The 22,730-nt window shown below is 37.2% G+C and overlaps 2 protein-coding genes across 3 annotated transcripts in view; both read left to right on the top strand.

Annotated features, from left to right (window-relative positions):
* rnf130 (ring finger protein 130) overlaps positions 1-15,649 on the top strand; it is a 44,769-nt gene extending 29,120 nt beyond the window's left edge. Inside the window, exons 6-10 of one of the 2 annotated variants that reach the window (XM_079893558.1) lie at positions 3,210-3,292; positions 7,477-7,573; positions 8,139-8,343; positions 10,649-10,742; positions 11,008-11,857. In XM_079893558.1, coding sequence (XP_079749684.1) covers positions 3,210-3,292; positions 7,477-7,573; positions 8,139-8,343; positions 10,649-10,742; positions 11,008-11,023 — 495 coding nt within the window. In that variant the 3' untranslated portion in view covers positions 11,024-11,857. Of the gene's footprint in view, positions 1-3,209; positions 3,293-7,476; positions 7,574-8,138; positions 8,344-10,648; positions 10,743-11,007; positions 11,858-14,188 lie in introns of those variants that run through there. The other variant, XM_079893559.1, reaches the window with a different exon arrangement.
* Positions 15,650-16,575: 926 nt separating this feature from the next.
* ctso (cathepsin O) lies at positions 16,576-22,726 on the top strand. The gene is made up of 8 exons (XM_079892864.1): positions 16,576-16,853; positions 17,359-17,467; positions 17,549-17,688; positions 18,201-18,368; positions 19,562-19,683; positions 20,234-20,397; positions 21,332-21,424; positions 21,926-22,726. Exons 1-8 carry the CDS (start codon positions 16,686-16,688, stop codon positions 21,958-21,960), a joined length of 999 nt encoding a protein of 332 aa, XP_079748990.1. The 5' UTR covers positions 16,576-16,685; the 3' UTR covers positions 21,961-22,726.
* Positions 22,727-22,730: the final 4 nt, after the last annotated feature.

Below are 22,730 nucleotides of genomic sequence, written 5' to 3'. Positions count from 1 at the left end.
CATTTAATTTTAGGATATTAGAATGTTTAGGTTTCATTTATTTTTCTTTCAGTTTTAATAAAAAAAATCTTGATCAGGACGTCTTATGAATATGGGACTACTGATATAAACTTCTTGTATTTTATTATGTACAATAAGCAGAACAATTGCAACAAAAAGAGATAAGATTAGAAAGCATGAAGGTCACGGTGTCAGAATGCCAGTCTGTCAGACAGAAGCTTGAACATGCATTTCCTGCCACAGAGTGCATGACACCTGTGTGACCGCTGATGTACAACGCTTAGATCGCCAATCCTGGTCAGTTAAAAACAGTTGCGAAGTGGACGTCTTTTTCTTTCTTTCTTTTTAGGATTTTTTTTTAAGCTTAAGTTTTTCAGCTAATTCTTATATTATATTTTATTTTATTTCAATTAATGAAAACAACTTTTAATAGTTTTTGTTTTAGTTAATGATAACAACACTGTTAAAATAAAATAAAATAAAAATACACTCTAAAATAAAATAAGAAGCAGATACACAAGATCATTTTGTCATAATCTGCTTTTCTTAATTGATACTAAAGGGTTATAAAAACCTGAAGCTTAGTATTTAATTTTTTTAATTCCATTTGTAGAAATGCAGATCACTTGTCACTCCTACAAGTAGGCAATGTTTCCTCAGTGATGTCAAGATCGGCTTCAGACTGACCTCACAGGTCAGTCAAATGACAGATGGGCTGAAAGCGGAGCCAGAGAAATACAGCATCTTTGACACATTGTATCTACTAAATCTGCTGAACGATGTCCTGCTCACTCATCCTGCAATAACTAGATGGATACACTGTTACAGCTTCCCATAGTTTTCTCTGGAAGTTGACATGAGTTTCTAGAACTACACTGATGAAATGTTTTCCACACTACTTTCTGATTTTACTCTATTTATATTCCTGTATTTTTGGGATCTGTGTTAGGAAATTATTTGACACAAAATACAGTCGGAATGTTCAGAATGGCATGCTATCAAACCTTATATGCCGGAGTATGCAGTATGTGTACGATGCAGGGTATGCAAATCTACGGTGTTCATGGAATACCCAGATGGCCTACTTCATTTGCCAAAATGTACAGCACACAACCACTTAATCATTCATTCAGCGAGTGACAAACAACCAGTGACTGCTCTTTTTTTGTGCCTTGACTTATTGTTTGATTGGACTTCCAGAAGTAAAGAGATTATTATGTGCAGTATGCCCTGTTGTATACAGTATTGCACTCAGATTGTACTTAATATATATTATATATATTTTATTGCTGTAGTTGGACTTTTTAAATTGAATCTGTTTGAAGAATTTAGTTTAGTTTCACTCTCTACTGTATGAAAGTATTATCTAAACCTTAAAGGGATACTTCACCTCTGGAAAGATGAATGTGTATTTAAAATTGGTCATTTATGTAGAAGAAATGTGAAGAATTTTTTTAATTTGGAGCTTTCTAGACTGAGAAAAGCCAGAAAATGTATTTTTGGCTTAAGTGGATGAAAGACAACAACTCCCAGAATGCACTTGCTTCGCTGCCCTAGGAGGCCACGCCTACTGGTTAGAGAGCACAGTTGAAAACAACAAGGTTAGGCTACCAGTGAGTCTCCGTGACGAGTCTGCCTGGGATTTCAAGATCGCCCAAAATGTCCGGGATTCGGCTTTTGCGTTCTTCAGTCGCCATTCATCATGTTTACTGTGGCGAGCAGGACAAGGCTGACGGCCACGGGAGAACGGCGCGAGGCCGGTGGCGTCATTACTGAGACGCGCCGGTCTCGTATCTCTCACGGAGGTGCGGGAATTTTCTTAGCAATGTTAAAACGCACATCAACCGATCACTCGTTTAGCGTTCATGTAAACACTACATTCAGATTCACCAATCGGAATGAATTCAGTTAGATTGAAACAAAAGGTGTGCATGTAAACAATGAATGGCGACCGCAGAAAGCAAAAGCTGAATCCCGGACATTTTGAACGATCTCGCCCGCCGGACAAGTCCGGGAAAAGGAGGATGGTAACCCCTACTACTCAGCTTTCTCCTACTACTCAGCTTTCTTCACAGAACAAGAGCCTGCAAGCTTAGCTTCCAAAGAAAGACGGCTGACTGTGTGTACATTATGTGAGTGAGATCCCACCCTCTATGGGCGGGTTGAACAAATGCGGGACAGCCCCTACTACTGGCTGTAGTCTTTAGCCTCTGACCAGAAAATCCTCCGATGACGCAAAATGACGATTTTTGCGTCATCGGAGGATTTTTTCCAGACAAAAAATACATAAATCTCTCCTCTCAAGGGGATATGAGGGTGGAAAGCACGGTAATTCGAAAATACTACAGGTTTTCTACTAATACAAAGCTTAATGCTAAATCCTGAAGTATCCCTTTAAATGCTGAGCTTGAGAATAGCTGGGTGAGATGAATGCAAGAACGAGGCAAGGAGGAGGTCAAGAGATCAGATCAATATAGAGTGAAATGCAGGTACTCAAAGCATATTGCCAAGAGTTAAAAAGAATTTCACACTTCATTTCTCATAAATGCGTGTCATAAGGCCAGCATGCATATTTAATAATAATGGGCTAGTGATGCTTAAGTATAAATAGTAGGAAGGATCCTACAACTACAGTATCTTATAACAACCATTAAGAGTTGTTTCTGTATGTTATATTTCTTAATGATTTGTTTAATTTTTATAATGTAAATAATAATACAATAAAAGTATAATTATAAAATTGTTGTTGTTGTTGTATAGTCATATTGAATAGGGGGGAAAAAAAACATTTTTCTTCTTTTTTGTCCTTAGCTGATCACGTCCACCAAGTGACGAGCAGCAGGACATTGCGATGGTTGCTTGGTTTTTATTTCTGTTTTGTTGTGCTAAGTAGCATTGGTCAAAAATGCAGCCCACATAACTATTTTAAAAATGAAAGATGTTCATAATTGATAAGTTTAGAATGTGTCATGTCACACAGTGTTCTTTTAGTGTTGTCAGTGGTAATTTTTTGCATTTTATCTTCTGGTCATTTTCATCAGTTTCTGCCTTTTGACATTAGCCCTCTTTCTTGTTTGACTGGCAAATGATCTTAAAGCTGCCCTAATGTATCTTACAGGAGTGTCCTAATGTTGACAATTTCATTTGTAGCTAAAGTTTGACTTATGAAAAAGCTCATCTTTATTATTTGGCTTGTTCATGTTTTTCAGGAAACAGAACCAGATTTTAATCATTGTGCGGTGTGCATCGAAGGTTATCAGCTAAACGATGTGGTCCGCATCCTACCTTGCAAGTAAGTGTGTGTGTGTGTTTGTTTGTTTAGTTTTGCTTTGTGTAATAAGGGCATTATAATCTCCACAAAAGTCTAGGTACACAATTTTTCTTTCTTTAGTTTTTTTTTGTTTTTGTTTTTTTTGTTCATGGATAATAATAATAACATAGTACTAGTAGTAGTTGTAATAGTAGTAATAATTGCATTTATAATCATTTGAATTCCGAATTTGCTCAGGAAACTTCCCTTGTTATGGTGTAGATGAAGATATTTCTGTCTTCTTAACAACTTAGCTTATGTTGTCTGCTGAAAAAATCTCTTTGCATTGCCCAGTGCAATTTGGTTTTGACCCCAGACTTTGAATAATGGTCAAATGACATTTGGAGAGAGAGGGAGAGAGAAAGGGAGATCAGGGGTCACTTGCTGTTGTGAGATGTGATTTTGTTGAGGAAATATGGCACTGCTGTGGCTGTGAATCACACTGCCCCTGTCAGACCCACTCTGCTTATTTTTAGCAGCTCAGCTTCCCGTGACCTCTAGGCATCCAACACACAAACACAGACACGCATTTATACTTACAAACAGATACACATTATTCATGCACACTGTATTAAAGGGATGCGACATGCAGTATGCACACACAAATACACGAGCATGCCCTTTCCTACAGTTTCAGACACCATCTGCCGAGTATGACCTGGTCACACAGCTGGAAGTCTGACTGCAAATTTTGTGGATCACCTCACGACAAACACACATACTGTACACGTTCACACATTATAACTGCAACATGCAGTAAATCACTAGTTTTCTCACTATTGCTGTTTTTTTTATTTCTTCCTCTTTTTGGCAGACATATTGTTGTTGCCACTGTTTAGTAACTGAGGTGCTTCCTTTTAAGGAGACCATTAGTTGTAATTTACTCACCCTGATGTTGGTCCAGACCTAAATGACTTTGCGCTCTCTGTTTTATGAAATAAATTGGACATTTAGCTCATATTTCATTTTGTCAAAGTCAGTCATACATGTTTGGAACCACTAGTAAAGAAACTATCCTTTTAAGTACAGTATCAGTCATCTCTCTATGAAATCTGTCGTACCATTTCTCTTTTCATCCATTCCACACCCACTCACTCTATCATTATTATCTCTTTCTCTCCCACTTTCTGTCTCTACAACTGCACAGCAGCAATGAAACGCTAATCCAGAGCTTGGTTAATTGCATTGTTCTCTGCTTACGGCTGAATCACTGCTTCACTCCAGTCAGATCAAATAACACACTCATGAGCTGCAGCCTGTACTGCCTCAGACAGCTGCTGACATCCAGCTACAAACCAGTCTCAGACTCTTAGTCATACTGAGGAAGGGTTGGATGACCATGTAGGCCTTACAAGCATTGAAGACTCAATGAAATCAAACTTTTAGTCCATTTCTGGCTTTCAGGTCATGTTTAAGCTAACACACTCCCAAAAGGTGGCAAAATATATAAACAAAAGCCTATTGGCTATAAAAATAAAAAAGAAATGTCCTATTTCTATACTAGATATGTCAACACAGGAAAGAAAACAGAAACTCATATTTGATTTCATGGGACTCCCACCACTCTTACTGTAAAAACATTTTAATGTTACAAAAGAATTATATTCAAATATAATTCAAATATATTCTAAATATTCTAAAAATATACATCAAAGAATTCTGGAGACTGGAGTACTGATACTGAAAATTTAGCTGTACCATCATAGAAACATACAAACAATGTTATATTGTAATAATATTTGACAATACTACAGTTTTTACTGTATTTTTGATCAAATAATTGCAGCCTTGGTGAGCATAAGAGACGTCTAAGTTACCATCTTATCTTATTCCTTCTTAATGTGAGTGTCTCTGCTCTCTTAAGCATAAGCTTCTCCAACCACAATCAATAACTCAAAGCACAAGTAATGGCAGTACACTTGACCTAGCCTAGGCCATTCAATTTGCGTCCCTGTGCATTAGCTTCGCTGTTTCTCTGTAACTTCCTTAGGGGTGTGCCCTTAACTTCATGGATCTGTCTGACTGCATATGCATGTAAATGGTATAAACATGCATGTGATATGGTTACTGTAAAAGAATACAGTACATAAAGATTGGGCCCAGATATATAGAGCTGGTCTGCTGTAGTTTGATGGCATGCATCTCTTTAGTATAATTTGTGTTGTAAGCACCCTCATTAATAATTCATTTGACCCTTGTTTGCATGTTCTCCATCTAAAAAAATACAGTTTTGTTGGAGTTTGTTTGCACGTAACTTTGTTGCAGGATAATTTCAGAAGCATGGGTCCTCTCAGCACCTGTTAGTCGCAGTATGTACAGTAAGACGTACTTAGCATTATTTGATATCCTTAGATAGCCCCTCTCAAATGTATTGCTGCTGCTGTATTCCACTATCTCTCCTGCCCAGTAGTTCTGTTCGGAATTCTTTTTCGAAACAACTTGTGGCTGAGGAACCTGCCTTTATTCCGGTTGGGACTATACTGTTTTCTATTTGAATGCATTTTGAAATGTCATTTATTCCTGTAATGGCAAAGCCTAATTTTCAGCATCATTACTCCAGTCTTCAGTGTCCCGTGATCCTTCAGAAATCATTCTAATACGCTGATTTGGTGCTCAAGAAACATTTATTACTATGGAGCTCTGAAAAACATGAATCTTCCAGGAAAAGATGGGAGGGGTTGATTCCCTGAAAAGTGCATCCCAGGCATGGCGCACCTCTCCTGGGCACGAATAAAGCCCAAAGCCCATGGAGAAAGTGACTCTGGTGCCAAGCTTTTAAAAAATTACAAAGTCCAAAAATTTGCAGTGGGTTGTCAGTGTTTAAAACAGTTGTTCTGCTTAATATTTTTGCACTGACCCCAAACTTTTATATATTTATAAAATGAATTTGTATTAAACATGTATTTAATGTGTTTTGTTTCAAAAATCTGTGTGCGTTTATCATTTAAAATTTATAAATATACATAGGTAAACAATGCTGTTAATTACTATGCATTGTTGTATGTGTGCATATAAATGACAATGATTAAAAATGTAAGACCTTTTAAGCATCATTTTAGATATAATTTGCCCAGCTCTATGATGCAGTGAGAAAGATTCCTACAATCTTTTGAGCCACAATAACAGCCTTGTCTCTAGCACGAGTTTCAATGGCTGGCTTGTGCCGAGAATCTCCCTCATGAAGTGGGTTTCCGCTGTCGAGAGCCCAGGGTCTTTCCTGGAGTAAACACAGCTCAGATTGTGCAGCAGCCGGATGTGAGGAAGAGGAGGAGAAGAGACTCAACAGCTCTCTGTGAAAGCTCATGTTGCTGCTTTGAAGTCCACCAGCTTATTGCTTTTAATCTGCCTCTCACTCTCTCCTCTAGTAATATAAATGTGTAATGTGCTTTTACGTGTAATGTCCTTCTTGCACTAGTGTTCTTAGAGCAGTTTCAAATATTCATCGTTGCTGCAAAGAATTATGGTGATATCAAAGGCTTGATGCTGCATTTCATGGTCTTGCATTGTTATAATCCAGCAGCCATATCACCCTGTAGCCAAAGACTGGTCACCCACTGAAGCAAAGCAGGGCTGAGCCTGGATAGTACCTGGATGGGAGACCTCATGGGAAAACCAGGTTGCTGCTGGAAGAGGTTTTAGTGAGGCCAGTAGGGGTGCTCACCCTGGGGTTTGTGTGGGTCCTAACGCCCCAGTATAGTGACGGGGACACTATAATGTCAAAGAGCACCGTCCTTCGGATGAGACGTAAAAACGACGTCCTGACTCTCTGTGGTCAATTTGCCAAATTTGCCCAGTGGTCTCTGTCCATCTTCATGGCCTCCTAATCATCCCCATATATACTGACTGGCTTCATCACTCTGTCTCCTCTCCACCAATAAGCTGGTGTGTGTTACTGTAGGCGTTCTGGCGCACTATGTCGCAGCCATAGTTATATTACCAGAAAATACACATTTATACACATTTATATTACCCAGAAAATCGCTAAATAAATGAAACGAATTATTATAATAATGGCAATAGAGAGATTATAAAGATTTTATTCATGCATATTTATGTTGTTGCAACCATATGTATTACTCTTGAAATATATACAAATTCAACAGATGATTAAAACATGCAGATGTGCTTTCTTTATGGCTATCAAAATGTTTTCATCTCTTCTTCAGGCATGTCTTCCATAAAATGTGTGTGGATCCCTGGCTAAATGAGCACTGCACCTGTCCCATGTGTAAACTCAACATCCTTAAAGCTCTGGGGGTTATGGTGAGCACACACACACTTACGAAGACATCTCGTAAAAAAAAAACAAAAAAAAAAACAGGTTTTGTAACAGTAGAGCTGTCTTCTGGGAACAATTTTCCACAAAATGTGCTACTAAGTGTACACAACAGACACATTGATCTCAGAGGGCAGCAGGTTATGACTTTTATAAGGCTCTTATTTGATTTGTTATGATTTTATTATGATTTATCCTCTTGAAAATAACATCAAGTCCTGTAGTTTGTTTGGGATGGATTGCCAGAATTATTACAGAACTGATAATGTAAAGATATTACTGTAAAAAATGACAAAGAGAAGATGTGTTGCTGGTTACAACACAATACACAACTTTACACATCATAATGTAATCTTTGCTGTAATCTTGATTTTGCAGAGGATTTATGATCCAGTAGCTCCCTCTGGTGGTTACTTTAGTCATTTCATGCAATTTTTCATGTCATGGCTGATATTCAATGCTGTAAATCTTACCTTTTTTACATCATCTTTTTTTTATCTTGGGTTTGTGATTTGGTAATATAATTTGACTAAGACATGTATGCCCTTGCAGCCCAACCTGCCCTGCGTGGACAACATGGCTTTTGACATGGACCGAATGTCCCGCAGTCAGACTTCCAGCCAGAGGACGGCGCTGGTGGACCTGTCCTCTGAGACCAGCATCAGCCTAGAGCCTCTACGCCACTCCAGTTCCTCCCAGCTTCCCTCCGACGAAGAGCTCATTCCTCGCTCTGGAGAGATCAACATCGCTGTCACTAGTAAGAGCAAGGCTTATTCTGTCTTAATTAGTCATTTCTGGATGTTCTTTAAAGGTGAAGTGTGTCATTTCTGCATCACCAACCTGAATTTCAAAAATAATGGTTGTTTTCGAACAGACTTGTGAAATATTAGAAAACTGGGTTATTATTTTAGTATTGTAACGGTGAAAAAGGTCATACACTTCCCCTTTAAGTATCTCTCTGTCACCTTTATTTCCTCACCTCCCTCCCACGTTGTCCTTCATTTCCTCCCCAGCGGGGGGGTTATCTTTCCTTCCTTCAGTGCGCTGACTGCATCCCTCCACCTGCTGCTGAGGCTGAGCTCTGTGATGTCAGCAGGTGTCTCTGCTCCACCACAGCGTGTCCTGCCCTTTCACTGCAATACATCTTTTGTATTGGACTTCTCACGTCACTGCGTGTTTGTCATAGCACTCTGTGGTCTCTCCTATCACCTATAAAATGAATGTGAAAATGACATATCATTTTATAATGAGTGAGATAATTTACATTCAGCCAGTTATCATAAAATAAATCACTTTTTTATAGTAACTGGCTGTACATTATTGCTTACATATTCGTAAAGTGTGACTTTGCCGATTTTCAACTCACTTTGTATTTTTACAGTGTCGATAATATGTAAGTGAACAATGTTTACTCATTGGCTCGTTTAAGTGAAAACTATGAAACCGGTTTCTCGCCTCTATACGTGACAGCGTTTTGCATTGAGGGTTTGGGCGGAGCTGACAGAACGGCAGTTTCTTTCAGTTTTTCCCCATCCATTTGGCCTAAAACTGTTCGTGGTCATCCAGTTGCCTACACAAACAGAGGTTTTTCAGCTTTTCCGTATTCATGATTCTTTGCAGCCTTTAGCCACTGCCTACAAGGCGCATGATCAAAAGGTAACTCCCTCCCTCAAAACATTTACTCTTTAAATTCTTGCATCCAGAAACAAAAAGTCAACACCATTATGACTAAAAGTTTGCTAAGAAGTATTTCCTTCTAAAGCAAGGCGGTATTTGACTCTGGTAAGCGTATCCACAGCAGACTGGTGGGAGTGGCATTGGACGGCATCATGCCCAGTGCATTATGGGTGTTGATGTTTTCCTACCTTTTTGGAAGAAGGGAAGACAACAGCCTTTTTTCTCTTTTCTCTAGTCAGGTAGAGTTGATTTCAATCTTTCTTCTGTACAGGCAGCCACGTTTTATTGAAAGCTCATTTTGCTAGCTGTGAAGTACCCCTTTTAACATTTTAGTTGATATTTATATATGTCATAATACACACATCTGTAAAATGGTTGAATGTTTTAACAGAAAGATAGATCCTTTAGCCTTAAATTCATATTGATTGACAAAATTTTGCTATATCATCCACCTCTAGTAATAACCTTAGACATTCATCAAAAGTTAAATTTAAGTATTGTCTTTAAATATATGTGTGTGTATATATATATATATATATATATATTCTCTGATGTTATTTTAGTGTATAGATTGTGCCAGCGTTTTTAAGCAGGTTATTCAGAGCAATAACAACACACATGTTGAGTGCAATGAAACCAATCTTTAGAAAAGAAAAGTGCATAGAAAGTAAATAAGTAAATGCTCACAAAACTACTCTAAGTTGCAGAAACAGATGTGGGGTAATTATGGGTTTGTAGGATAATTTATTATTTTCCAACCATTTGTCCTGGTGCTGTGTCTTTAAAATATTGTGTTCAGCAATTTTAACCCCTCCTGTTGGCCTCTATTTGAATTGTAGTGATTAATTATGTAATAGAACCCCAAGCAGGTGTAGCGCCTGAAGAGCTCTGCAATTTATTCATACCATTTTTTTTTTTTTTTTTTTTTTTGGTTCCTTTCTAAAATTGTAGTGGTCTCTGTTTTACAGATTCTTTTGAATGTAAATTCTATTTGTTTACAGAATTACACTGATCTAAAAAAAAATCCCTTAATTTAAATTGTCCTTAAAAAAACAGCTTATGTGAGGAATACTTAGCTGCATCTTCTAATGTCATGGTCTTCCTAACAGATCTTTGCTGCTTTGTAAATGTCTGGCTAAACCAGCACTAAGCGTCATGTGCTCTGAATGTGCTACGTTCTGTTTCGCTCTCGTTTTATCTGTTGTGTTCGGATCATCGCTTGCCCATGGCTTCCTCTCTTGTTCCATGGATTAGAGAAGTGTTCCTCTTTTCTTCACGCCTCCACCTGTCTCCAGTTTCCTGTTCTCTTCGGCTCTCTGTCGAGATGATACCCTGGCTCCGCCCTCAACAGAAAATGACCCCTCCCCCTTTTACTCTGTTAACAGAAGAGTGGTTTATTGTTGCCAGCTTCGGCGTCCTCTCTGCTCTCACACTTTGTTACATGATCATCAGAGCCACTGCCAGCGCCCCCACCGATGAGTGAGTATTGTAGATCTTTTTCAAGACTTTCAGAATGTCATAGCATCCCTAAATACATTAACAAAGAGGAAATGTACCTACTGTCCATCAAGATTTGTGACATCAAGAGTAAATACTGTCATAGTGTTATGCAGGCTAAAAGTCTTTAAATGAGATTGATCAAATCATTATTTTGTAATCAATTTATTTAGGTACATGTTATATATTTCCTAAGCATAATGAGTTTGCTATGTTTTGTTTTACTATGTATATTTATCTTTTACAGCCTTAAGTTGGAATGAAGATGTTTTCTGGAGTCCTGAATTCTAAAATAGAAATGCATCCTGAAAAGCCAATTTGCTGACTGCACTTCAAGCCCACTTCAAACACATGCAGTGTTAGTGTTAATAGAGCTAACTTTCACCTCTGTAGATGTGAGGATGTTCATAGGTTTTCACTGGATTATATTGCTGATTAACTTCTGTTTTACGCAATTGCTTTATTTAATAAGCTCTTTTTGTTTTTATTTTAGATTAATATTGTTAAATGTTAAATGAATAGAAATATGTTAAATGCTTAGAAATGTTCAATTTTTTGTTTGTTTTTTCAAATACTTTGGTTAATCTTTGTCATGTAAACATGTTTAAAGACATTTGTGTCTGTATTAAAATTGCTTTGTGCAAACAGCTTTGTTGTGCTGAATTGTCCAGAAAGTTAGTTACTAGTACTAGTTTTATTCCTTGATACTGTTTTGATGCTTCTGTCTCCCTCAGTTTACCATGGTGAGATTCCCGAATCAAATTTTGACTTGCAGACGAGCAACCTTCTTCATTATGTCACATGTCTATTAGACATACAGTATTGATTTGCTGCAGCATATTCTAGCTGTAAAGTTTATTTCAGCACTTCCTTACAGAACGTCAAGCTAAGAGCACTAAAATACTGTAACATACAGTGGTGGTCAGAATTGATGGCACCCCTGATAAATATGATAAAAAATGGCTGTAAAAAATAAATCTGAATTGTTTATCCTCTTGATCTTTCATTCAAAAAATTCACAAAAATCTAACCTTTCATTGAAGTAAAAGAATTGAAAGTGGGGGGTAAATCACATTATAAAATAAATGTTTTTCTACAAAACACGCTGGCCATAATTGTTGGCACCCTGTTATTAAATACTTTTTGCAACCTCCTTTTGCTAAGATAACAGATCTGAGTTTTCTTCTATAATGCCTGATGAGTTTGGAGAATAACTGACAAGAGATCAGAGACCATTCCTCCAGACAGAATCTCTCCAGATCCTTCAGATTCACAAGTTCATGTTGGTGCTTCTTCTCTTCAGTTCACTCCACTCATCAGGTCAGGGAACTGTGACGGTCATGGCAGAAGCTTCATTTTGTGCTCAGTTACCCATTTTTGTGTTGATTTTGATGTTTGTTTTGGACCGTTGTCCTGATGGAAGATTTCTAGCAGAGGCAGACAGGTTTTGATTTTTTATCTGTTGGTATTTGCTAGAATCCATAATACCATGTATCTGAACAAGATGTCCAGGACCTCCAGCAAAAAAATAGGCCCACAACATATAAGATCCAGCAGTATATTTAACCGTAGGCATGATTCAGACATTTTATCCCTGTTTGCACCAAACACATCTGGGGGGTTTGCTGCCAAAAAGTCCTTTTTTTCGTTTTATCTGACCATAGAATCTGGTCCCTTTTGAAGTTCCAGTCGTGTCTGACAACTGAATATGCTGGAGTTTATTTTTGGAGGAGCGAGGAGCATTTTTCTCGAAACCCTCCCAAACAACATGTGCTGATGTAGGGGTTGTTCGATCATTTTTTTTAGGCTTTCTGACCCAAGACTCAAGTAATCTCTGCAATTCTCCATCTGTGATCCTTGGAGAGTCTTTGGCCACTCAAACTTTCCTCCTCACCGTCCATTAAGACAATATAGACACACGTCCTCTTCCTGGCAGATTCGTAACATCTTTAGTTGATTATAATTTTTTAATTATTGCCCTGATAGTCAAAATGGGGATTTTCAATTCTTTAGCTATTTTCTTACAGCCACTTTCTATTTTTTGATGCTCAACAATCTTTTGCTGCTCATCAGAACTATATTCTTTGGTTTTACTCATTGTGATGGATGATTAAGGGAATTTGGCCTTTGTGTTTCCTCATATTTAAACCCCTGTGAAACAGGAAGTCATAGCTGGACAATTTCATGTTCCTAGTCACCCTGGTGTGCTAAATAAAGGTAAATATTAATGGGAATATACTTCAGAGATATTTTACTCGTAAAAAATTCTAGGGGTGCCAATAACTGTGGCCGACGTGTTTTGGAGAAAAACATTTATTTCATAATGTGATTTAACCCCCACTTTCAATTCTTTTACTTTTACTGAAAGGTTAGATTTTTGTGATTTTTTTGAAGGAAAGATCAAAAGGATAAACAATGCAGGTTTATTTTTTTACAACCATTTTTGTTCATATTTACCAGGGGTGCCATCAATTCTGACCACCACTGTATCTATGAGGACAGGTTGTGTTTTGTATAAGCCTAACCTTTAATGCATGAGGATAGAGATTGTGCAACTCATGGTCAGGGCTCGAGTCCTGGAGCTCCACTTTTCTGCAGAGTTTAGTTGGAAACCTAAAAGCATTTGAACAAGCTAACGAAGGATTACTTGCTGGAGTTAAGCATATTTTGCTTTATTGTTGGCCCCTGTCTTTAAGTCTGCAGTTGCTTTGAATACAAGTTGGCCCTCTAGTGGTAAAAAAAGAACTGCATCCATAGTGAATTTTTGAAAGAAGAATTGATGGTGTATTGAATTGGCAATTTTCAACATAAAAATGACAATGTACCTTTGACACCGTTTTTAAAGATAAAATATCCAGTGCATTTTCAGACATTGCAGTGTTATTTTAAGCAAATCAGTAAGGGTTTTATTTACCTATCTACTGTTGCATTATTTTTATACTCCTACTGTGTATAATTGAATACTGTTTAATAATGCACAATTGAATGGAACAGCGCATACACACATTTGTGTTAACAGTTCATTGCAGTCTAGTCTACTGGACATAATATAAATCAAATAGAAAAATATACATGCCCATAAAATCCGCTTAAATCAAGGAACTGTATATTCACAGACTCTTCCATAAAGAACTGACTTCCACTGAGAAGGTTGATGGTAATTGGTCCAGTGTCAAGGACATAATAAGTGTTGATTACACGTAACGGACCGACATTGATTTTGTGCTGAGATGAAATGTCAGATTTGAGCTCAACCTTTATGCGGGAAGGTAAATAAGCATTTTCAGTCTGCAGGAGCAGAATCCTGAATATTTTATTAACTTTCAGCAGAATTATTTCATAACTTTCATCTTTCTCATTTCTATCCCCCTGTTGTACACAAAAACTACGATTAATCCCCATCGTTTTTGTTGTTTGTCTGTTTGCAGGTGGTCATTTCTTCAACCGCAGTTCTGTGTCTCCGCGCAGTGTAGATTATGAAATGGAGCTTCCAGACATCCAGGCGTCACTGGACATGTACGACGACAACAAATCCTGAGGACACGCATCTCCTCCACCTCAAGTCCATTCCTCCATCGTCCTCTCCCCGACCCCAGACTATGGGGATCAACCTTTATGAGTGTGAAATGGAGTATTGACAGTGAGCACACTGACTCTGGCGATAAACTCTACCACTGTAGAATGATCGGTCGCCTCAAGCGGATGTGATTGGACTATTGCACCATCATCAGCCTCACACTTTTACACTTATTTTTCTCTCTTACTTTTTGAAAGACTATTTCAAATGACATCTTTTCACAGACGGCTATGGGAAGTACCTCTTTGTTCGTTTCTCTGGTAGCCCCAAATGTCGTCTCTGTTGTTGTCTCATGTATGTAATTTGCTGACTGTTTTTACGTTCCAATGCTTATTATTGTTCCAGATGGGGAAAACTCTCTCGAGGACAGTCGTGAAAGCAGGCTTGGAAACTGAGCCTTTATAGAAGAGCTGTCTGCTTTGCATCTCAATGCTTTGCATCTTTGTAGCTAAACAGTGTCTCAGATGCAAACCAACTCGTCCTTCATATGCTCAAATGCTGCAGCTTCACATTTAGTGCTGGCTTGTAGCACTCGAAACTCCTCGACAAATCACCGTTACTTCCTCGTAGAAATATACAGTATTTCTGTGTACATAGAATGAAAATGTTTGAAACATGTATTTAAAGAAAATCCTATGGAATACCTTCAGTGAATACTAATCAGTTCCAAGCAAGGGGACCTAATATATACAGTATTTGGTAACACTTTATTTTACAGTGTCCTTGTTACATATGTTACATGTACTTACCATAGTAACAATGGTAATAAAGTACGCATAATTACATGCAACTAACCCTCAACCAAACCCTAATCCTAATCCTACCCTAACTCTATAGTAAGTACATGTAGTTGCTTAATATTACTCAGTACTTAAATATATAATTACACTGTAACAACGACACCTTAAAATAAAGTGTAACCCAGTATTTGCATATTAGAATTCATACAGTATATATCTCTCTCTCTCTCTCTCAATTAGTCTTTCCTGGATCGGATCTTGTCCGTGCACAAGAGTGTCTGTCTATTTTAAGTTCTCGTTTCTCGTTTTCGGGGGATGGCATTGTGACCGTGCTGGGCTTCACAGAAATCTTCATGTTGATTCTGCTTCAGATTTGTTTTATGTCATATAGTTGGGTCAGGACAGGGCAGAAGCTCTACTCTGAGACACTCAGTGAGAAACGGCTCTGCTTTACGTGGGTCATAATAATGGGCTACTATGTTACATACTGCCTCAGCATTAAACTTGTCATATTGCCTATACTGCTGTCTTTCTTTGAGTGAGGTTTAAAATAAATACAACATAAATCAGTGTTATTTTAGTATTGTTTAGACACTATTATAGTATTTATAAATTTATATTTATTTCCAGTTTTCATTTTAATTTTAGTTTCAGTTGTAGTAATTTAATACGCTTTTGTCATTTTATTATATTTTAAATATTTATATTCAGCTCTTTTTAATCCAGTTTAAGATTCATTACTTTTAGTACTTCAACTTCAACCTTTTTTTTTTTTTTTTTTTTTTCAGTTAGTTGCCAAGGCAAACATTTTTATCTAATATTTATTTTTCCTTATATTTCAGCTTCATAATGAAAAGCTTGTTTTATTTTTAGTTAATAAGAACACTGTCATGGATGGATGGATAAATGAGCTTAACTGGTGCTATTTGAGTCAAGTCTGGATTGTGAGTCATGTCATGCAATCAGAAAGGGCATCAGCCTCTTTGGGGTTTAAATACCCGGAACAAAAAAAGAAAGAAGAATGAAGTAGATTTTTATTTAGGAACAATTAAGATGAAATATTATTTATAGCAGTGGTAGAATTAAAAAAAATATATAGGCTATGTTGCATGCTATAAATCCCTTTAATATAGGCATAATTACAGGCAGCTTCAGAATATAATTACATCAGGATAATATATCATTAATGATGCCATCACATAGTACTTACTTTTATAATAGGCTAACTGAGTAACATGGGCACCATTAAGTGTGTGACCTTTTAATTTCATGGAAAGCATTAAGAAAAAAATAATTTATTTAGAATGGCGTATAATTAGACGCTTCATAAACGCTATTGGATTCAATTCATGTAATACAATGCATTTGAGAGTTCAGTGTCTTTAACCTTTTCGTCTGTGATTCCTTCGGTGCTTTGGTTCCGTTTTACATTTCAAGAGCCTGTCAGTAGATTTAAGAGGGCGCTCTCAGGTAATGTTTTCATCAGCCGCTAGAGGGCGATAGAGCGCTCTGCTCTGCTTCTGCTGCAGGAAATTATCAACAGCAGAAATGAAAGTTGCTAAAGAGTACTGCAGGCTTTGCTAAACGTTTGCTTATGGTTCCGTTTAAATGGCGTTTACTTTAATATTTGTTGTTTTGATAATTTACCATGAACTGCTCACGGGATCCATCAGCGTCGAACTAAGTAGGAAATATCTGACGGACGAAGAACGACTGATGACTTTTCAGCAAGAAAATGAAAACAACGAACTTTATCAGAGACTGATTAATTTCCAGGTATATTTAGTGGACTAACATTAATATCTCACATTACAACGACAGCATTAAATCCATATTATAAGAACTCATTCATCGACAATCGCTGCTTATGATTAAGAGACAATGGATGTGTTTCATAACCTAGTGAGCTGCCTAACTAGACAGTATTTTTAGGTATCATGAGATGAGGACTCTCACAAATACAGCTTAATGCGCTTTGGATGCCCAGAAATGCTGTCTAGGTAGGCAGCTTACTCGTTTTTGAAGGCAGCCAATAACCAGAGATGATTCTAATGTATTTAAATATTGGAATTATAAAGTAAATCTACAGTTACTGACCATGGCTCAATACTAGAATTTGAGTTTTATAGTATGTATGTATGTATGTATATATATATATATATATATATATATATATATAGGCAATGCCAGTAATTCCATTAGTTTCTGTCATGTGATACATTTCCTCATGTGATTTAGATCTTACCTGTTGCATAAGACACCTTGTTTTGTCACATTGTAGAGTTCCCTCAAGAGACAAGCCTTTCTGAACTCACAGTTGAAGAAATCAAACCGTTCTGCCCATTACGGCATCAACCAGTTCTCTGACTTCTCTCCGAAACAATTCAAAGGTGAGTATGGATAAGGAGGATGCTTACAGATGAATTCACTTTTTATATAATGGCAACTGACCTGCCTCATTTGATTGTCAGAGCGATATCTCACAGCTCGGGCTGAGACGGCTCCAAAGTTTGACCCATCTAGGGCTGGATTTCAAATTAAGACGAATTATCCACCCAAGTTTGATTGGAGGGACCATGGAGTTGTCGGACCAGTACGAAACCAGGAGTCGGTAGGGTTTAGATGTTAAAGTCACCATGAAATCCAAATTGACAATTTTTATTTTTTAGGAAATATTGCAGTATTTATTATAAATTATTTATCTGTGCCCATCATTATTATTATATTTTTAATTCATGCCCTCATAATCTTTAATTAAAGTAACTTCCCCTCCCTTATGGAAGGGCACCTCTTCTATTCTCTGATGATGTGTTTACTGGCATCAGGGTGGGTTCAACCTGTCACTCACATGAGATCACAACAATAGCAAACCACAACCATCCAATCAATTACACATGGACAATATCAAGTCCCGCCCTCTATTTATTTTTTTTTTCATTTGAGAAGCTTTTCCACTTGAACATACGTCACAACAGGGAGGAAGAGATAATCTCCCAGATAAACTTCAAGATTAGGCTTTAGATCTGAACTTCACATTTTTTCACTCATGCATAGACTCAGAACATATGACTTTTTTGTTACAGTGTGTAATAGATATGTTTACTCTGCATTTCTTTCTTGCAGTGTGGAGGTTGCTGGGCCTTCAGTGTGGTGGAGGCCATTGAATCCGTGTCAGCTAAAGATGGTGGAAAACTACAGCAGCTCAGTGTGCAGCAGGTTATAGACTGTTCTTATGAAAACCATGGCTGTAACGGTGGATCCCCTGATGAAGCTCTGTACTGGCTCATACAGGTGCTGTCTAAATTGATCATAATAGTGTATTCAACTACCGTTCATTTTAATTGCTTTGACCAATGGTGTCGGATCCTGCTCCTTCCGGTCCAGTCCTAATTAAACACACCTCAACCAGCTACTCAAAGTCTTCCGAATTACTAGAAACTTCCAGGCATGTGTTGGAGCTGCACTCTGGACTGCAGGACTACACACTCCTGGCTTTAACCAATAGTTTGTTATGGCATATTTTCTTATGCGAGGAGTACACTATTGTTCAAAGCTTTGGGGTCAGTAAGATGAAAGAAAGAAATGAATGGTTTTATTTAGCAAGGATGCATTAAATTGATCAAAATAGATCCTTTCCACTTCCTATTCACCAAAGACTCCTGGAAAAAAAATATTAAACATTTGTTTTCAACATTGATGATAATAAAAAACGTTTCTAGAGCACCAGATCTTCCTAAATAATAAAATGATTTCTGAAGGATCATGTGAAACTCAAGACTGACTGCTGAAAATTACATTTGAAAATATATTAAAGCAGTTCATTTAAATTGTAATAATATTCATCGAATAAATTCAGCCTTCTTTCAAAATCATTTAAAAAAGTTCTTGCCCCGAACTTTGTGTGTAACACGTTTTAGTGGTTATACAGGGTGGGCCATTTATATGGATACACCGTAATAACATGGGAATGGTTGGTGATATTAAAGTCCTGTTTGTGGACTTCTAAATGGCCACCATGGTCACCACCCATCTTGAGGAGTTTGCCCCCTCACATATACTAATGTGCCACAAACAGGACTTTAATATCACCAACCATTCCCATGTTATTACGGTGTATCCATATAAATGGCCCACCCTGTATTATCATTTGGATCATATTCCCTAAATTTAGCAAACAAAACACATCGTTTTACAGCTGATTAAAAGCAGTAATTAAGTTGGTAAAAGTGCTGAAATGTATTGTGAAGTCCGCGTTCTAAGCTTTTAAATGACATCTGTTTTGCTTGATTTTTTGTAACAAGCATTTTAATTAGGATTTTAATAAGGGTTTTAATTAATTAGCTAGCCGCTCCAGTTCTGAGAGGGTTAAAACTCAAAGTAAACTTGTCGGTATCATCCTGCTAATTAAAGATGTCTGTTATGCTCCCAGAAGTTCCATAATTGGCGCACCTAATATCCTGTTTTGTATGTCTGTTTTATTTCAGACCAAATTGAAGTTAGTGAATCAGGCGGAGTATCCCTTCAAAGCCGTCGCTGGAAGCTGCCAGTACTTTCCTCATTCTCATGATGGAGTGATAGTGAGGAATTACTCCGCTTATGACTTCAGGTAATAGATGAAGCATGCAGATACCTTGAGCTTTACATCAACAGTCAGCTGTGCCAGTGCAGACCTCGTGTACAATTAAATCATTTAAGGTTGAAGTTTGTTGGGATGTGGGCCAATGTTTTATGTTTACTCATCTGTTCTTGTCAACTCTGTTTGCCACTCGGGGTCACTGACTGTACACTCACTAAGCTCACATACGGCTGGTCAAAAACCAAACGCAGCACTTCTGACCTGTGTTTCGGTGTCAACATTTATGTCAGATGTCACTATGTTTTGCACTGTGTTCTTTCTGTGGCATGGCATGATTTCTGTCCTAACCAACTGGGTCAACCGACCGTTTTACTGGTTGCATGGTTTCCATTTCAGTCACAGCCTGCAGGGAAATCTCATAAATGCATTAAATTGATCAAAAGTAACAGTAAAGACTAAAAAAAATCTGGTTTAAATAAATGCTGTACAATTTGGATGGACGGATTTATCATTACCCATTTTGTGCAACTAAGTAAACCTAGTAAGTACTGTATACATTGGGATTGATATGTTGTTCTAGTGTACATGAGGAGGTGATGATGAGTGTCCTGGTGGAGTCCGGGCCTCTAGTGGCCATTGTGGATGCCATCAGCTGGCAGGATTACCTGGGCGGCATCATTCAGCACCACTGCTCCAGCCACAATGCCAACCATGCCGTACTAATCACTGGTTATGATACCACAGGTACACACACACTCACACAGACAGTTAAACTCTCTTTACTTGTGCCTCAGAGCAAACAAAGGTTCAGATCGCTGGCCTTCACGGATTACGTCCTGTCAAGGGCGCACAGTTGAGCCGACGCCGGCAAATACTGGCTGTGTGCCAACATCCCAGAAAACTGCCTGATGTGTCTGCGGTTTATTCAGCAGCGTTTATACACTCCTTTGATTTGTTCTCTCCTGTTTGTTTACTAGTTTGAATAAAGTACTTGCAATGTAAATTAGAGAAAGTGATGAACCAGTAACTTAAAACTGCAAACAATACATGAGCGTTACTGTAATTAATCGGTTTGTCAAATCTGTAATACTAGTGAGATGCTTTTTGGATTAGTTTGGATATAATAATAATCTGACATACTAAAAATAAATAGATGCATATTAAGTACACATTTTGACAGAAAACAGGGTCTAAATTTAAAATTATGTGTATACTTTTGTGTATACTCTTATTTACAAAAATAAATCCGCACATATGTTAGAACATTATATTGACAGTACGAATGTATGAAGCCCACTAAAGAGACCCGGTGATATGAAAAAATATGAGATGGGATGAAAAATGTTATTTCAAAACATTTGCGTTCCCCTGAGAAAGAAACTCTTTCGTTCTTTTGCAAAATATTTGCAACAAAAAAATGTCTTTCCATATTTTTTCCCCATCACCATGTCACTTTATGGGCTCCGTACAAATGTGTACTTAAAAATGCAAACAATATATGAGCGTTATTGCAGTCAATCAGTTGCTTTTTGGATTAGTTTGGATATAAATAAAAAAAAAACTCCTGTTTTGTTTCCATACCATTATAAGTGTATGCTATGTATTATGTCTTTTTTGTAATTAATCATTTCCCATCTCAGGTGTATTATCTCTGATATGTCTTCATATTTTATCACAGGGGAAGTGCCATATTGGATAGTGCGCAATTCCTGGGGGACCTCATGGGGCGATAATGGATATGTTTACATCAAAATAGGGAACAACATGTGTGGTAGGTTTGTGTATGACCCACTTTTAATGCTTTTTTACTTTGTTGACAGTTTCCCAGACAAGTGATAAACACAATGCATCCTGCTGCAGGGAGACATTGTGTGCGTTCATAAATATTCATGAAGTGTTGGACGTTGGCAAACACTCAATACTGTCTGCAATGAAAAAATACAATCATAAATTCCTAGTTTTAATTCAAATCAGATCATTTGTAAATGATTATTTTTGGTTACACTTTATTTTAAGGTGTAATTATATATTTAAATACTGAGTAATATTAAGCAACTACATGTACTTACTATAGGGTTAGGGTATGATTAGGGTTTGGTTGAGGGTTAGTTGCATGTAATTATGCACAATTTACTGTTATTACTATGGTAAGTACATGTAACATATGTTAAAGAGACTGTAAAATAAAGTGTTACCTTATTTTTCGATTGTGATCTGACTTTACGCAATGTCAGATGAGAATCAACAGCCACTCTTTTTTTCTTTTTTCCAGGAATTGCTGACAATGTTGCTGCTGTTTTTGTGTAATTGTCAATAATCTTTTGTACCTCCGTGATAAGACCGTGGCAGATCGACATTTTAAAATATCACCCTCAGGACGGAAATCCTGCTGATGAGAACTGAAAAAATTCTCACGTAACAAATCCTGTTGCCTCGCGAATGCAGAGCAAGTACGCTGCTATTTGAGCTAATACATCATATTCTTAATCCCAGTCACTGTAGCCCAAAATAATCGGAGTCAGAGCCGGAAATCCTTTTAGTTACGAAACACACACTGTCTTTTAAGAATGTTTTTAATCTTCAGAAAACACTGTTAGTAAGTATAAGTGCACAACTGAACTGAACGCTTACTATATTGTGACATTGCACTGATGTTGGACACAAGTGAACTCATCTAAGAAAAATGTGAACATTTGTATTATATTTTGTGAATACTAATTACAGCCTATGTAAGTTCTTATCACTACAGTACATTATGTACTAGATGCTCAGAATTTATCTGCTTTTATACACATTTGTAACTATAAACTTGGGTTAATAAGGTGTCCTTGTTACAGTGTAATTATACAAATGAGTACTGATAATTATGCATAATTTGCTGTTACTATTACTATAGTAAATAAATGTAAGATGTTACAGGGAAACTACAATAGAGTGTTAACCAAAGTTTACTTTTTATTGTGTTTATCAATTGTGGTTGCATTTTAGGAATAATCTAACATGTTTACTGATATATAGTATTCAAGTACACATTTTGACAGTCTATTTTTTCCAAATAAACAAGTAGTATCATAATA

Source organism: Squalius cephalus, assembly GCF_949319135.1.
Source record: "Squalius cephalus genome assembly, chromosome: 14".
Lineage (NCBI taxonomy): Eukaryota > Metazoa > Chordata > Actinopteri > Cypriniformes > Leuciscidae > Squalius > Squalius cephalus.
This window is presented reverse-complemented; position numbering and strand designations above follow the sequence as displayed.